The 18,697-nt window shown below is 39.8% G+C and overlaps 1 protein-coding gene across 2 annotated transcripts in view; it reads right to left on the bottom strand.

The window, feature by feature from the left end:
* Positions 1-18,697, bottom strand: part of NFATC3 (nuclear factor of activated T cells 3) — a 52,071-nt gene that overhangs the window by 26,427 nt on the left and 6,947 nt on the right. Inside the window, exons 1-3 of one of the 2 annotated variants that reach the window (XM_083624860.1) lie at positions 12,510-13,035; positions 10,290-12,199; positions 3,833-3,995 (exon numbers count right to left, since the gene is read on the bottom strand). In XM_083624860.1, coding sequence (XP_083480986.1) covers positions 3,833-3,995; positions 10,290-11,425 — 1,299 coding nt within the window. In that variant the 5' untranslated portion in view covers positions 11,426-12,199; positions 12,510-13,035. Of the gene's footprint in view, positions 1-3,832; positions 3,996-10,289; positions 12,200-12,509; positions 13,036-18,697 lie in introns of those variants that run through there. The other variant, XM_083624859.1, reaches the window with a different exon arrangement.

The following is an 18,697-nucleotide window of genomic DNA, read 5'->3' as shown; positions in this document are numbered from 1 at the left end:
TTAGCAGATTGGCAGTTTATTCTGTATTTAGCCGCCAACATACAGAACAGCCTCAAAGGCTGGTAAGCATCTTGAGAACATACAATGGAAGGGCTGGAAAAGGCAAGCTAATATTAAACATTATGCTCCAACGTTAAACAACATTTTCATCAACATCACCTTATCAATTCTCTTGCAAACTCTCCAGCTACCAGGCCAGAGATTTCATAATTAAGTGCTAACTTCTAAACACATATAGTTGTACCAGCTTCAGGAAAATCCCAACTGCATGCACAGAGGGAAAATAAAACAGAGTGGCACAAGATCAGTTTGTGCTTAATGGAGGAACTGCAAGACATTTTAATGTTCTCTTCATGGGGCAAGCAGCAACTGGTAGGGGATTTAAAAATGGAAAGATGACACATGGTTAGGGTTAATCTTCCCTTTCTCCACTGCACAACCCTGATTCAAACCTACTACCAATGCAGTAGTAATAGAGTGAAATAGAGGATTTTGAAATGCAACCGATATGTTCACAGATCTCTCACTTTTATAACTAGTTTGGACCTAAAAACTGATAATAAATGATGGAGCCCTTGGAGACCTCTATTTAAAAAAGAAAATACAAGAAAGAACAGCCACCAGAAACAGAGGCACAACAGACTAACATGACAGTCAAGTTGTGATGAATGAGTGGAGAAAGTTCCTTTAGTAATTATGGGCAGAAATGTTCTAAATTCAATTCAAGGCTAAACTAAATTTCATCTCATTTTCAATGCATTTGTATCCCACCAATCTTCCAAGAAACTCTAGGTTATCTTCATTTATCCTCACCACCAGTCCATGAGCTTTAATAGCTGAAACAGGAACTTGTCCAAGGCCACCCAGTGAGAATCCTGACTGGTATTTCTTATTACTTTCCAATACCTTATAATTCATACCCCAATACTGCCCCCATCAAATAATGTAAGCTTTGTGGAAAGGCTCTCATATGAACTCCAAGCTTAGCACACTTTATTTTGCTTAATTATAGAAGTGGTCCTAGTAATGTTCCTTTCACACAAGCCAACTTATTTCAAAATAAAAGTTGTAAACAACCAATTTTAATACTTACTGCTAAGATGTTATTCTATAAAAGGCTATGCATGGTGCTTAGGTTTCTAGCAATCTCACATTGCAACACTTAACTGGTTCTAATAACCATTATAAAACAAGAAAAATCCTTGTAAACTATCAGCTTATCCAAAGTTAGTTCAATAATCCCAGCTCCACATAAACTACGCTTTTGGCATGCTGCTTCAAGACTTTGTTTACAGAGGCTGTTTTTTGAAGACTGCATCTCTCTCAATCAAAAACTGTAGAAGCAACTCAGAAAGTCAACTGCACTACTGAAATAGAAGAGATGATCACTCAAATTGGACACATTAATGCACACTTGAAAGTGGACAAACAGTAGAATAGTGCTATGGGTAAATCTCTTAGAACAGCAGCATTTTTATTTACTTTAAGGTAACTATATCTATAGGCTGTCCAGTTATAAAAGTTCTCTGGATAACTTAAGTTCACACAAAGGCAAGGGGAGAATGGAAGGACTGGTGTGCCCAGCACCAACTGGTGAGCAAGAAAGCACGACAGCACAGTTAACTAAAACTGTACAGACTGAAGACCACTCAACTTCTTCCCTCTTCACAAGATGAGACTGAACAATGACTGTACAGATCAGCAACTGAGTTTTAGTTGTGATAAGGAATAGTAGTGTATCTCCTGCATGGGGAGCTGCCATCCCTTTACATTAGCTCCTATAGATCACATACATTTCAGTATCAGTTACTGAATCTATGTGCATGAGCACATATATGTATATAAACTTCATGAATAACACAAATGGGGGTGAAATGCCGCATACATCCTAACTTACTTTCAAAGCAGTTCAATACCTACTAATTAGTGCTAAAGTCTTACATACATATGGCAAATCTAAAAAAGAAGAGATATTTGAAACAAGCAGAGGAAGAAGAATAATATATAATACAACTAGACTCTTCACCTGGGCAGTGTTTGCCCTCTTGATTAAAAAGAAGTAGTTTTACTTGGATAAACAGCTGCTTTTTAAAAAAGTAAGAGCTGCATTCTAATACTGTTAAAATTTGAACTTGATCTGTGGGTTCTGTTTCATTTTCAATATTTCTATCCAGGGAAGTAAAACAAGCTTCTATTTGGGCTCCACTCATTTAATTGTTACATAAATTATACAATTTAGGAAATTTCTTCCTTCCCATCTCCCAACCTGAATTGATAATTTAAAAAATCCTAGTGCTTCTTCATATAGATGGTATTACGTTTATCTCAAAGCCCACTTGTGTTATACAGACAACTCTCAGCTTACGCTGGAGTTATGCAGCACATAAAGCCAAAATTGCATATAATCAAAACACAATGGGTACAATGGCAGGTAGGATTGCCAAAGTTATTTTCCCCAGACACCCACTCCCTTTATGCCTCATTCATTCATGCTAAGCACATAAAGTTGAATGTTGAAAAGTTGAATGTGTGTAAATTGCAAGTAATCTGTGCGGTATATAAAAAGGACATGTTGAGCAGGTGTTAGTCATTGCTCCTACCAAAATTCCCGAACACAGTCAAGTCACGCTTGCTTTCTGGACTGGAGTGTGGATCCTATTGCTAGGAAACTGCTCATAGGACAGGATGCCTAATTAGTTTCAATAGGAATTCTGCTGGATCAGGCCAAAGACTCACCTATCCACCATTCTGTTCTCAGTGGCCAACCAGATGCCCATGGGAAGCCCATAAGAAGGAACTAAGTGGAACAGCACTCTCCTCAATGGCATATTCTGTGGAACTTGATATCCTGCATGCCCCTGCCCTACAGACAGTTTCTAACAAAAAGTACCACCCTCTACTACATTTTCCATCTCATTCTTTAGGACAAACAACTATTATCACATCTATTAAAACTAGCTTTTTCTAATTGTGCGCATTTCTAGACTAAAAACACAATCCACAAAGTAAGCAAGCTAAAGTCCCAACTAACAGAGCATAAACATAATGTATGGTTTCACTTATTATCAAACATAACTTGTAATTTTCTGAAAACTAATTTCTTGGCAATCTGGTTTTCTTTTCTATCTTGAGACAGGATCTTTAAGGCAAAAAACCCCAACAACAACCCCTGAATATGAGAACTATACATGAAACCTCAGTAATGTTGCTCTTCAACACACTTCTCTCCATTATTGGCACAGAAGCTATTACCAGAACAGAGAAAATGCACCTCATCCCTTGAAAGTAACAGTCATTTGCCACAGATAATCAGGGATGAACAAAATTTAAAGCTTTTCCAATACTTGTACAAAGGACTGTCAGCCTTATTTTTGTAGCTCTGAGATGAAGGGACTGAAGCCCTCCAGGCTTACTGAACTACAACTCTTGGCATTCTTGATCATCTTGGCTAGGGCTGATAGAGTCCAACAATATATGGAGGGGCAAAGGTTCTCAAGTCCGGCTGTACGTAGATAATTTCATTGGGCTACCTCAGAGGGATAGAAGAGAAATAGTGTCCCAATCAGCTCTGCAGAGAAGCCACCTTCATCAGACTCCTCCCTCCATCAATTGTCACCTGAAACCAGCCATTCCACCAGTGCCATGCCTTTAGATTGCAAGGCTGAGAGCAGGAACTGATCTTTGCAAGCTGCCATGTGACTCTTTTTAGGTTGGAGAGCAAGATAAAAATGCTTCAAAATTTATCATTCAACACACACCTCTATTACAATCTTCATTAACATTCAAAGTTAACAGTAGTTCACGGATAAAACATTATATTAGCATCTTTTACCTTCACTACAGGATGGCCACCAGTTGATGCTTTTACTGCTCCTCTACTGCCTTCTGTTTCATAATGTGCTCTATGATGAGTTTTTGGTTGCACTTCTATTTTCAATTCACACTGTCCATATTGAGTAGGCAAAGGCCAGTCTAGGGGAGGCAACGAAGATGTGCTAAAAACAAGAAGTGAACAGATTTCATTATTTAATACATTTATACCCTGCACTTTCAACTCCTAAACAGCGCCAAGGGCAGCAAGCACTACAAATACAGTAATAAAAGCGAGCATACAAAAATCAAACAGAATAAAAATCGATTGAATACAGTAAAATATTTCATGCAGTGGTGGATCTTGTCCACCATTGGACAAGGGTAATGTGGTCAGTTATAAGGCAACTGCCACCATGAAAAGGACATAGTATGAATGAGGAGAGACTACCATGTGCAAAAATGGCATTTGTTGCATTTTCATAAACCTTCACTGCATGCAGAAGTCCTCACCCAATCCCCTCTGCAAAATTTAACTCAAAAAACCAACCCTTAACAGAAGCCCTGTATCCTTTGGTCAGATGTGAGAGCCATCTGGCTGTGACATCTTTCACTGCACTGATTACCAGGGTTAATTCAGTTGATCTGGCTGGCTAGGTAGGTGTCCCCTTCCTCCCTCACCATTCCACGTATGGTGAGCCCAAAGCTGTGTGCTTGGTAAAAGAAAACAACCATCCCATCCAAAATATATATTATAGTCCATCATATCATAGCCAGCACTTCCTCTCATATTAACCACTTCACCCACTAAGAATTATGAGAGAGGCCTACTTGGGACAGATTTCACTTCTTGAGTTGATCAGAAGAGTGGAACAGTTTGAGCCCAACTATGTGATCATTCAAAGAAAATATCCTGATATTTAAAAATAAAACAAGTATTTTTAAAAATGTTACTACCCCAACACCAATAATAGGTTTTTCCAGGGAATGTGAATGAAGCAACCGAAGTTTGTACTATTTGTGTACAAGTTTAATTTTCGTTTTCACTCAGTTTTATTGTTTTCCTTTTTTTCCTTTTTTGTTCTTATGCGTTATTGAAGTTTAGGTTCTTATTTAAATACATTAAAAGTTCTATTTAAAAAACCCCTGATCATTCAGTCTAAGGAATGCATATGTGGGCTTTCTATTGTTACTGGTCTTTCAAGATGTTTAAACAATTTTTAAATGTTATTAGCAGCCATAGAGGGATTCTTACTTATCTTTATTGTAGCATTATAAATAAAAGATTGGCTAACAAAACAAAACAGAAGTCTAAGCAGGGTCAAACAAACATAGCAGGATCAAATTTTAAAAGTTATGTACTTTAAACTGTTTTAAATACAATGTGACCATCATGAGCAGTTAAACCTGCATTCAGAACCATAATTCTTATTAATCTTAATCTGAAATTCACTCTTCAATGAAGTATAATACTACAAAGCCAATAACTATGGTGTTTGAGCCTCACTCCCCACGGTAAACTTTTGCATTATTCCAAAATATTCATTAACCAGGCTGTAAAACTCACATGTCATGGAAAGACTGCTGCTTGTAATACAGTGATTGCCTAAGCTTTCCTATGGAGCATAAGCAGACAACTGCAAACCCTAGCCTACTGAATATGGCCATGACTGCCTCTTTCCCAACAGACAGATTTATTTGATAGATGTCTGGATTACTTAAGATCACCTTCCATAATTAAGTGCTGTCCTCCTAACTTAATGAAATCCATGCAGCCTTTTCTAGGTTAAAAGCAGAACCCTTAATTAGCTAAGTCATCTTACCATCCACCTTTTTCCATGTTTCAGAAGATGAAAAACCAAGGAGGAAAGCATGCATTTCTTGTAAACTTAGGTGAATTTGTTCACCCAAGCTGCAAGGGCATATATGAATAAATAATACAAATATAGTATTATCAAAATTGATAGAAATCATGAGAGTTCTTATTAGAATGATCACCACTTGTTGGCAACTGCTCCGTCAATAGCAGACAATAATAGCAGCTGTATTATAATTAAATGCATACACTTTATTCATCATTATTTTCTCCTCTAACATTAGAGGAAAGAGAATGAAACGCTGAGAATTCCTACAAAAATACCAGAAGAAATGTCAGCATTACTCAAAATAAGAGCTAAACTTTAAATAAGTAGAGGGGACCAAGGTAAAAAGCGTATCTGCTAGCAATGTATTTTTGAGTAAACAAACTATCAGAGAAAAGATGCAGATTTTTAAAATGTTCATTAGGGAGAACATTACCCAAAAACCTTTTTTGCTTATTAGTATTTCTCATATCCCACCATCAAGAGAAGCCTTCAGTGAGTGGTCAATGTATTATTAAGAATGCTACACTAAATTAATCTCATTTATGAAAAACAAAACAAATATACACTACCACCTCAGTTACCCAGCTGACTGGTCCAAGACACCTATCCAATTTCACAGAAGGACAGAAAAATTATTTGCAACTAAAACTAGTCCAAGTATAACATATAAAAAATGGAAATCACTTAGTAAATCCAGCATCTGAACATAGAATCTCATTTGCCTACTTAAAACACTAATGACATACACTGTAGTTCAACTTGACTATGACAGTCTTAATTGAATTCTTTATGGTTATTACTTAAATATTTGTTTGTCTGATAGCACAGCAGTTACCAGTGCCCAGCATCTATGGCAGAACTGGCTAAGGAATACCAAGCAAGAGAAGCATTGCAAAGCTAATGCAGAAAGCGTGTACTGCTTTAACATGCAAGTGGGCAAAGAGCAGAGTGATCAGCCACAAAACTCTATTTTACAGCTCTAACCTTGAGAAACAGGCTTCCTGTTCCAAGGGGCAATATTGTTAAACCTAAGTTCTTTTGTCAAACTGCATGTCAGGCTACTTGCTGCTCTTAGGCAAATAGCATCAATTGCCCCAAACCTATTTACACAAAGTATAGCAAATGTTGGGGTGTGTGGTGGCACTGTGGTCTAAACCAGTGTTCCCCAACCTTGGGCCTCCAGCTGTTTTTGGACTACAATTCCCATCATCCTTGACCACTGGTCTTGCTAGCGAGGGATGATGGGAGTTGTAGTCCAAAAACAGCTGGAGGCCCAAGGTTGGGGAACACTGGTCTAAACCACTGAGCCTAGGGCTTGCCGATCAGAAGATCGGCAGTTTGAATCCCTGTGACGGGGTGAGCTCCCATTGCTCGGTCCCAACTTCTGCCAACCTAGCAGTTCAAAAGCACGTCAAAGTGCAAGTAGATAAATAGGTACCGCTCCAGTGGGAAGGTAAACGACGTTTCCATGCGCTGCTCTGGTTTCGCCAGAAGCAGCTTAGTCATGCTGGCCACATAACCGGAAAAACTGTCTGCGGACAAATGTCGGCTCCCTCAGCCAGTAAAGCAAGATGAGCGCCGCAACCCCAGAGTTGTCCGCAACTGGACTTAACTGTCAGGGATCCTTTACCTTTATATAGCAAATGTTGCCTTAGCCTACACTGTTCATTTCAAGGTTTTTTTCTCTCTCTTTTGCCTCTGACCTTGCACTACACAATTTTGAAGAATCAAGTGCAGTGGTACCTCGGGTTACAGACACTTCAGGTTACAGATGCTTCAGGTTACAGACTCCACTAACCCAGAAATAGTACCTCGGGTTAAGAACTTTGCTTCAGGATGAGAACAGAAATCGCACAGCAGCGGTGTGGCGGCAGCAGGAGGCCCCATTAGCTAAAGTAGTACCTCAGGTTAAGAACCGTTTCAGGTTAAGAACGGACCTCCAGAACGAATTAAGTTCTTAACCCGAGGTACCACTGTATGTGTAGGTTATCTTCCACTATTACATTGGTAACTGAACATGGAGCTTTATTTAGGGAAGTTTGGATGCTCCAACAGCCAGTAAGTTTGTCTTTCTGGTTCCAGTTTCTAGGAAAATGCAAAGCAATTGTGGTTTCAGGATCCAACGCCAATGCTTCATGGCACCAAAGTTTATTTAAACTGGTGTCAGAATGTTTGCCACTGCTAAAAGACTGAAAATCGGAAGACCACAGGGCAAACACACGCACCTGTGTTAACTTCTTAAACATAACTGCATTTTTAAAGATCCATTAGATGGCGTGTAAACATTAAACTGCTTATTCTTCTAACACCTAATAACTTCAAAGGTACCTGCTGAATTTATGGGGACACTTATTCCCAGGTCAACAAATATATTTGAAGGCTTTGTTTATACAGCTTAGTTTCTAATGTTACTGAGCAATACATAGTTAAGATATGCTTTGTTTCTGTTTAGGCAGTCACCAATAGCTATGGCTGATAACCCATGACTGATAACCCTAAAAGGATTAAGGTATTGTTGAATTGCTAATTCAAAATCAGAGTAAATCTTTAAAAGCCTTCTGATTTCAGACATCTGGCTAGTAAACAAATGTTAAGTAATAATACCCAATTTTTTCCATTGCACTGATAAAAGAAGGGAAACGGGTAGGAATTATTTAAAGCACTCTCATTTTTCTATCAGGGAGATCTAAAGGAGAAGAGTGGGCTCAACATACCCAACATAAACTCTGCGGGCTGTATCCAACTAAATTCTACTTGGAATAAACTGACTGAAATTAATGTACCCAAGTTAGCCTTGTCCATCAATTTCAATGGACCAGATGAAATTATCTGAAAAAAGCAACCAACCAAGGAAAAATGTGGTAATGCAAATGACTACTTTTAAACATTGATATGGGCACAGCAGAGGGCCTGTAATGGATGTGAGAGTAAGAGAGAATAATATTTTGATTGAAGGCAGTTGCTGGAATTCTATGTGACTAACATTCCCATTTAAATCCATATCATCTACAGTAGTAGGAGGGAGCAAACATTAAAAATTGTGCAAAAATGGTATATGATGCGTATGAGACTGTTTCAAATGAAGATATCTAATTCAATAATATGATGGAGAGGATACTGGGAACCAGGGTCATTCCAGCATACATGCTGGACTTATGAAAAAGTGTTGCAGTTTTGGACTTTGCTGAATTACTAAAATGTCTGGACAGCAAATACTGAAATCTCTGGAACTGGCCCTGCTAAACACTGTTCAAAACAACAAGGGGGCTTGTCATTTCAAGTCCCTAATTGGATATATTCGTGTAGCTGCTCAGCTGAATATCGGAAAGACCTAAAGGGTGCTGTGTTAACTATTGGGGGGGGGGCTTCCCCAAAAAAAAGAATCCTGAGGAAACTATAGTTTACCCCTCACATGACAACAATTCCCAACACCCTTAATAAACTACAGTTCCTGGGGCTATTGGGGGAAAGCCATGTGCTTGAAATATGTGTTAAATGTGCTTTAAATGTATGGTGTGGATGTGCCCTACTTTGATCGTAAGATTCTGAAAATGCTACATTCTGGTGGAGAAAAGGGGGAGGGGGAGAGATAAGAGGCGAAATTCCTATCTGTTTCTACACTACATCTGTAGAACATCTAGCAAAGAACAGAGTATAGTACCATAACAGCAGCATATGTACTTTCTTGTTTACAGCTTGGAAGGGTACAGAGCAGGATTGGGCAACCTGTGGTCCTCCAGATACTGTTGGACTCCAACAATCATCAGCTCCAACCAGCGGTCAATTTGCAAGCTCCTCTCTGGAAGTCCATGTTTGCATAGTCATGCTAAGCCATAGTTTGGCTCACCATGTCATGTGAACTGTGTCACTGTGGTTTGCTTTGGATACACAGTGTTCTGTTGCACCAGAAGCCGTTTAGTCATGCTAGCCACATGACCCAGAAAGCTGTCTGTGGGCAAACGCCGGCTTCCTCAGCCTGAAAGTGAGATGAGTGCCGCAACCACATAGTCACCTTTGACTGGACTTAACCTTCCAGGGGTCCTTTACCTTTTTACCTTTTTTACAACACTAAACTATGGGCTTGTGTCTCTTCCCGCCCTCTTCATTAGTCTCCAATTCTCTGGCAAGGCTACAAAGAGATCAGCAACTTTGACTTTCATTTTTAAGTGTTTGCAATTTATTGTTATATCCAAATCCAAAACTGATTTATCTTAACTAATTTTCACCATAGCCTGGGGAAATAAGCCATGGGAAATAAATTAACCATGGCTTGATTTGTTTCCCTAAACCATAGTTAAGATTGACCACAGTTTATCCATGTTTGAAGAGTTAAAACTGGAAGTGAAACTTTAAATAGCTTAGCACTATGCTTGAATGAGGCCTGTGTCTAGGCCAAATTATCTCTACACATATTCAATGATTTACAAGTTATTTAGTTGTAATTTATGAGGCAATATAATGTTCAATGCACTAGGTGATTTGTTTACAACAAAATACCTTAGGAATACAACTGCCTAAAGAGACTTACTATCTTGTATTACAGTGTATCAACTTCTAGTCATATGTACATATAAAGACAACAACACAAGTAGTCCATTTCCCACAATTACTTACCGAAAGATAGGAGTATGGCCAGGCTTTGGTTTGTTCCAGGTGAAGTGTGAAGGAACAGAAAGAAATTGGTCACCAGACAAGTCTTTTTTTAATATATGCTGGGCTCCAGAGCTATCATCTATTGCTGTTTCAAGTGATGGTGATAAACTACCCTGTTCTTCAGAACAAAGCTCTATTTTTCCTGATATAATGGCAGTTTGATCCTCAGAGGTCTTTCGTGTTTTAAGAGGGATGTCAGTCTCTGCACAACACTGAAAAGGTGAAAGGCCAGGAGTCAGACCATGAAGAGAAGAATTTAGCCATGTGTCTTCAGTTATACTTCCCCTAGGAGAATGTCCTGGAGAGGGAGTTGGAGAATGGTGAGGAGAAAGTGAACCAACATAACAGATCTCAGCACTAGAATGTCGCCGTTTCCCACACGGTGATGTAGGTCGCGATGATGGTCTTGAGGTTGGCCTAGGGCTAAGCCAATTTTCATCTGTGATACTAGTCCTAGGAGAATGACAAGGAGATTGTCTAGGTGACAAGGCATGCCCAAATCCATAAGATTGCTGCCAGGGTTCATCCACTGGACAGCCCCTTGGAGAACCTCCAGGAGATGCCAAAGGTGATCCAAGGGTAAATCGAGCAGCAGCTTCATTCAGTTCTGAATCCACATCATCATAAATATGAGAAATCGACTCACAAGAGGAGGCATCCGAGAACCAGCTTCGGGAGGAAATGCTGCTGGCAGGACTTGGGCTAAGGGACGAATCCCTGTAAGATGGCTCAAGAGGAAGATACAAATGGTCCCTTGAAGGCCTTTCCATATATTCATTTTGAGGGCCATTTGTGTGCAATTCATTTTCACTGGCTTCTATTCCTTGATGACAGTTAGGAGAAATAGATGTAATTTGAATGCTAGGACACTCAAATGTCTTAGGACCACCTAGTGCACTGTACTTGGATTGTGGTACTTCACACATTCCTTCATAGCTTTTATGACCCTGCAGTCTAGTAGGCGAAGACAAAGGAGAATGATGTGACTGAAATCCATGACAAGGGATACAAATAGGATGATTTACAGATGATGAATGATCTACACTGAAGATGCACACAGAAGCACAGTCATCAGGTTCAAGATCTGAAAGAGACATTGAAGTGCAGTTATTGTAACTTGGTAAACTACTTAAATACTTTGTTTTAGGATTTTTTCATTATGCTGACATTTCTAGCAATTCCATTACCCTTCTTCAACAAAGTGTCCAAAACAGTTAACATTTCAAAATACTAAGAGAGCAATATAAAAGAAAGGCACAGGAGATAAAATTAATATAATATAACCAAATCATTACAAACATTCAATTTTTTTTAAAAAAAAGTTTGATTCATTAATAAAAAGGTAACATCAGATCAGTACCAAGTTTGTTAGCTTCCTGTAAAATTTGAATTCTACAGAAAAAGAGCTTCTTCCTTCAGTATGCTTATTTTATTTAGGCAAGCTGCCCTAGCCTTGAAGGCAGACAATACTCACTATTTAAAAACAAAAAACAAGAAGCCTATCCTTTCCAAACCACATGTACCAGATTCATGCACATTCATTTTCTGTGTGTGTTCTTTCAAAGAATGGTTAAAAAAACCTAGCAGCCTAACTGTACTTCACATTTTACTTCTAAAGGATCTCAGCACATAGTGCAGATCACACAAATGGCAACAGAAATACTTCAATTATTGAAGGTCACGCTAAAGCTGAGCAGCATCTTAAAAAAAAAAAAGCAGCTTTGCTTAGAAGTGCCATATTTTTCGCTTCATAAGACGCACTTTTTCCCTCCTAAAAAATAAGGGGAAATGCGTGTGCATCTTATGGAGCAAATGCAGGCGGGAGGCAGGCGGGAAAAGCACGCTCTCCACGCTCTTTAAAGGGAGCACGGCTCTTGCTGGCTTTGGCGGGAGGTGGGGGAAGTGACAGAGGCCATCCCTCTGTCCCTTCCCCTACCTCCCGCAAAAGCCAGCAAGAGCCGCGCTCCCTTTCACGAGCCACGCGGAGCGTGTGTGCGGCTCGTGGGGGCTTCTCCCTCCTCGGGGAAAAGCCTGCAAGCGCCGCACACACGCTCCACACGGCTCGTGAAAGGGAATGCTGAGCAGAGCCTGGGATGCATACAGGCTCTGCTCAGCGCTCCCTTTAAAGAATATTTTTTTTCTTGCAATCCCCCTCTAAAAACTAGGTGCGTCTTATGGAGCGAAAAATACGGCAAGAAATACGGTATATCATCAGCTGGGAATATTATCTTCATATTTTTTGTTGAAGTCTAGACATAATTTGATTCATTAATTACTACCAGCATTAGTTTAAACTAGGAAAGTGATGCTTTCAATCCCTTCCTTGCAGCCCCAACCAGAAACAGCAGGAATATAGGAATCCATTGTTGAAGAAGGCCTTATACTACTAAAATATGCTTTTGCATCACTTTGAAACAGAGCCTATAACTTTACAGTTCAGTGAAACAGACATTTGTGAACAAAAGATTCAAACGATAGTGTTGATTTCATGAATTACAATACCAGCAGAATGTCATTGCTGCTGCTAAACAAACAATATAACTGCTCATTCAACATTGTTTGACACATTTCTCACTTGTACAGTGTAAATGCTAAATGTGCCTGTAGCTTTCTTTGAGACCAAGATTTGAAATATTCCTCCTTCTAGTATATCCTGACCAAAAAAAGGTCTAGCTGGTTTGTACAGCTACCCTTTCCAGCACAAAGGCCAACAAATGCATGTTTAAAATGTGGCTACAACAAAATGAGCACCAAACCTCATGCATTTTTAAACAAACTGATGTTTTCTCATTAGAGAACATAATCTACACAGCAGCAGCAAATCCACAGTATATTTAAGGCCACTTAATACATTGCAGAATTCTTAAAACAGAATGCTATTCTGTATGAGAATGAATATGAAACTTTGAATAGAGACCATGGGGAAATGCCCTTATATGTGGGGTACTTCTGTCAGATATACTTGGTCAGAATCCTCCTGCCTTCCCCACTGTGTATACACATGTTGGAACACACACACATGTAAAATTGCCACTCACATACTATGGCCCACACCAGGGACGAGGAACCTGTGGCTTCCTGTATGTTGTGGGACTCCCAACACCCATCAACACCAGCCACCATGATCAATTGTCAGCAATTATGGGAGTTCGAGTCCAACCATATCTTGAGGCCTAAAGCTTCTCCAACTCTGGTCTACAAAGAGGTGCTGTCCATATAGGAATTGCACAACTAAGGGACATGGCCTTTTAGGACAATAATCTCTGCACTAATCCAGTGTCAGAGAAGTGCCAAGTTGAGCTTTCCATTGTTTGTATATACACATGCCAAATGACCTTTTGTTGGTGATGGCACACCGGCATGTAAAGTTAGGCTAATTCAACTTCACAGCACAGACTGCTATTAAAGCAACAAAGCCTGACCTAGACAATATGTAATACAGGCAACCAATTCACATGGGGGTTACATTCTGGAAGCACCTATGTTGGTGGGGCCTGCGTAAGGCTGCCCTGTCCCATCTCTGTCCTCACCAGTCCTATCCCTTCTGTGATGTTTTTGAGAGGTTTTCAGGTCATCTCCAAGTTCAGTGTGCTGCGCATTGTGCAAAGTCAAGCACATATTGGACACACCTAAATCGCTCGCTGCCTGTATTGTGCATATATGTAACTGAATCACTGAGCACAAAAGTTAATGCAGACTTCATATAAACCAGGTGTGGGGAACCTTCAGCCCTCCAGATACTGCTAAACTATAACTCCCATCATTTTCTAGATTCTTGTACTAATGAGGGTGAATGGAATGGGAAAACATTATCAAATAAATTTAGACAATGCCAATATTACTATACAGTCTCCAGACAAGAATCCAGAAGCCTAATGTTTTGGCATTATCACAGAAGCTAACACAGTAATTAAACTGCCATATAAAAGCAAACTGTCCTCTCCTCCACACATTTGAGCCCAGACATGACAAACTCACATTGAACTGCATGATCAAGTAACTGTTTTTATAATGCAAGATATACTATAACCTTAGAAGATACCTTGGAGGAGCAACAAACGCTGACAACTATTAAAGAACATCAGCATCTCCCTTAGTTGGATGTGTTCCATGTGAGATATGCTTCTCCTTCCATAATAGTATTTTCTGAGAATACTGAGTCCAAAGAAACCACCTACACATTGGCCTGATTCACACACAATGTTAAACCATGGTTTGGTGTTAAATGAAAACCCAACCCAGCATCTTGACTATGGTTTATTAACTATGGTCTGTTGGAAAATAAGAATCCATGGGATGCTCTTGGCTTAATAACCTTAATTGTTGTTTAGCATTATGTATGAACCTGGACATGTTATATGTGTGGTTTGCTTGTCCTGCCCAATTTACCCTCCAAGCTACAGAGATGCTAGCCAAGAGCAGATGAAAAATGAAACTGCTCTCACTGTCTGTGCCAGAAAATATGACATTGCTGCTAAGTCTGCCTAGTAACAGGATCCTTTCCCTGCCCAATTCCTCAACCTACAGCCTTTGCTTTACAGCTGTGACACATGGTGATGAAACCTTAAAGCAACTTCTGTTCTGTCCTCAACTAACAAACTGAACCTCTCTGAAGTCCCCCCCCCAAAAAAACACATTCACTGTACATCTATAGTGCAGAAAAGACATGAAAATTTAAACAGAAAGTTCAAGTGATTATTCTCCATTATGTATGGCTTTCACTACATTACCCAATTTTTTATTGTTTAAAAGGTGCCTTTTACTAGCATTTGGCAAGTCATGCCTCACATATTGCAAGTCACAACTACACAAATGAATACAGTGCTTGTCAACATGTTTTAAAAGCAAGAAAAACACCTCAGCTAAGATACCCACCCCTAGGGTATGCCAACAACTCTCTCAACAAATTTCTCTTAAGTTCCCCTACAAACAGATCATGATTAGTGAGATCAGGGCTTTTTTTCAGCCGGAACTCACTGGAATTCAGTTCTGGCACCTCTCAGGTGGGTGCCATTGCCATTAAAGAGAGCAAGGGAGCCATTCATGATGAGTTCCTGTACCTCTTTTTCCAGAAAAATAGCACTGAATGAGGTGAACGCTTAGCCACAAGCCCTTTTTCGGACAACATGCCAAGATGTCAAGCCAAACCTTAGTTTATTTCAGTACAGTGCAACAGTAAAAAGAATCTAGAAGGAGCAAAGTGGATCACATGACCTTGCTAAGTCATAGTTTGGCTTACAAGTTATGCATATCACCTCTCTATGGTTTACCTTTGGCTTAGTGCAGGCATGTCCAAACTTGGCCCTCCAGCTGTTTTTGAACTACAGTTCCCATCATCCCAACCACTGGTCCTGTTAGCTAGGGATGATTGGAGTTGTAGTCCTAAAACAGCTGAAGGGCCAAGTTTGGTCATGCCTGGTTTAGTGTGATGTACAAACCAGACCAATGCATTCAATACGGTACTTGTGTCTATACCAACTTTAGTGTGCACCCCACACAACTATGAAGTCAGTCACTACAATTCCAATCTTATAGAAAAACCAAAGCTTGGAAAAAATAACTTGCTCCAAGATTCAAGGCTGAACTGGGATTTGAATCCCAATAACCAGTTCCAAAATTCAACCATTCTATTAACTGGCTCATAACTTCACTTAATTATAATTGCCTCAACTGTATCTGTCAGTTTCATTTTCAAACAGTTTTTTAAACACAAACAATCCTTATCTCATATAAACATAACTTTTATTCTGCAATGATCTGAGGCAAGACATGAAAGCTTACTGTATTCGTTATAGACAAAATAAGGAACACTAAAAATTAAAGAGATAAATAAGTCCATATGTTACATAAATTATGATGAGCTAACCAAATGCCCAACATCTTCAGGGCTGTGTTTTGTTCTCCATTTATGATAACACTCACTGCTGCAGATTTATAAACAAAAAGAACTAAAAGCTGGTTAAATTACTAAGTATTTTATAAAGTGATACAAAACAGGCAAGTTGTGCAAGAAAACAGTTAGAATTCTAAATACACCAAGCTCTTGGGCACCTGCTCAACATTTTAGTCTTACAGTCTCTCTCAATCAAGTTCCACTGGTTTTCTCCAGAAAACCACTTCAAGTAGGATTTTATTTTATTTTATTTACTCATTCATTCAAGAAACACTCAGTTTTCCCCACCATGAAGTTTGGTAGTGTCATGATGACCATCTCAAGCTTGTTTAGGGTAGCAAAATACAGCCACATGTCTCTCAGATAAGACTCAAATACCACGTTTCCTCTGGAATGTACCTATTATAACATGTCAAAACCTTTGTTTTTTGGCAAGACCAACCCAGAACATTCTGGCCACCTGGATTACTGCAACCATATTTTCTAACTTTTTACTATAACTCAGCCACCTGTAACCAGAATAAGGCAGCCAAATCATTCACCTTACTTAGACCTTGCAATGTTTTAGCTTGCTTCACTGGCATCTTGTCCTCTTCAACAACCAGCACAAACTTCTTGTCCTTAATTTTAAAGCTCTCCAAAAGCTTCATATTCCAAGATATCACTGCCCATGATTATCATATCTCCCAATTACTACCTTGAAGCAAAACCTCAACCTAAAGACCTACTGATCACTTAAAATAATATCATTCTCCCATGCAGGCCTTCCCTCCTGCTGGTGCTACCTCCCGGGATACATACACTGCATGAATCCATCCTTTAAATCCCTCCCAACCAACTCTTTTGTGAAACCTCTCATTCCACACAAAAATTAAGTATATATAACTGTATTGCTGCACAATCATCCTATTACTCTTTCTTGATCTTCCTCTCCCTTTTTAAATTGTGAGCTCTTACAGACAAGGAGCTGTCCTTTGGCTTACATTACTCTGTAAACTGACAGGTACATAAATGGCACTAAATAAAACATTTTTATGGCCATTATCTCCACAGTTTTTTTAGTTACACATGAAAGAAGCTTTCCCTCCTAATTAACTAGGAGAAAAGATTCTTTTGCTCACTTAGGAAACTTCATCATGCTAAATTCTACCACCAGCTCCTCCTCACCTGCTTCCAGAATTTTTTTTTAAAAATATATGCCTATTGTCAATGATGCTGCTGTTTCTAATTTGTGCATAAGTTAACAGCTATGATATTTATTTTGTTCTCAGGATTACATCCTCTATACTTCACCATATAGCTTATGAGGCCAAAAGGCAGGATATAAATGTTTTAAATATGCAGTCACAACCATGTTTTTAAAAAAGAGTAACAGAAGGCAATAAGTTATTGTTTTTTCAAAACATGTACAAATATGTTCGTGTGTGTGTTTAAAGGGTTATCAAAAGTGCAACTCAGTCAACTCTTCTCTCAAGAAAATCCATGTTACTTTCAAGTAAATTGGGAAAGTTTATTTAAAAGAAGCAATATACTTTGATAAAATATTACAACATGGACTTGAAAAGGCATGTTACTTTTAACTCCTACAACCAATGTGATATCCACATCAACATCATCTGCCACATTTCTTCTCCTCTTAAATAATCTAAGAGAAGAGGAAAGCATGACATGAAAGCTGAGGTTCATTCAATAGGCTGGCCTGGTTTGTACATCACATTAAACCATTGTTAAAATAAACTATGGCTTAATGTAAACAAGGATTGCTAAAATAATGGGTGCTTCCTTCCTCCTCTGCTCCTGCTGCTATGCTGCCAGGGAAGAAGCCCACTCAGCCTTTTCATGCGGCGGCATTGCAGGACGGAGGCATCACTGGGGCCCTGACAGGGGATTTCAAACTGGCTATGCCCTTCCTGATTGGCGGAGGGGGCATAAGCCCCTTCCGTCTATCAGGAACCGTATCCTGGCCTGCTCCCTGCTTTGGCAAATGGGGATGCAAGCTGGGGCTTGGGCTGTGCCAGGGGCGGAGCCGATGGAGCAGACAGTGGGCTTCCCTTGGATCCACCCCTTTCCCATTTAAGCAGCCAGCACCTGGGGCTCAGCCTGTTTGTTCCTGCACTGTGTTTCCCCGCCCAGCCACCCTCGGTTTAAACTGATAGTCAATGACTTTGCTGTGGATATGGTGGTCACCGTCATTTCAGGGGCCGGGAAGGAATTTGCCCATCGGGCTAATTGACACTGACCCAGTGGTTTTGCCTGCCTCATAGCAATCATCACAACTGGTTGGGCACTGGGATAATCCTTTGTTTTGGATGGAGGGGAGGTTGTAGCTTCCGCCTGCCCCAACAAACGCTGGGATATCCGGGGATCCGGGGGGAATGGCCATGTCCGCGTACCCTGGCAGGGCCAGGGCTGAAGGCACTCCCCCAGATGGTGATCCGTGTGGGGGTTATCCAATTGAATGTAAGTCTTAGGAACC

Source organism: Podarcis filfolensis (assembly GCF_964270895.1).
Source record: "Podarcis filfolensis genome assembly, chromosome: 8".
Taxonomy (NCBI): Eukaryota; Metazoa; Chordata; class Lepidosauria; order Squamata; family Lacertidae; genus Podarcis; species Podarcis filfolensis.
This window is presented reverse-complemented; position numbering and strand designations above follow the sequence as displayed.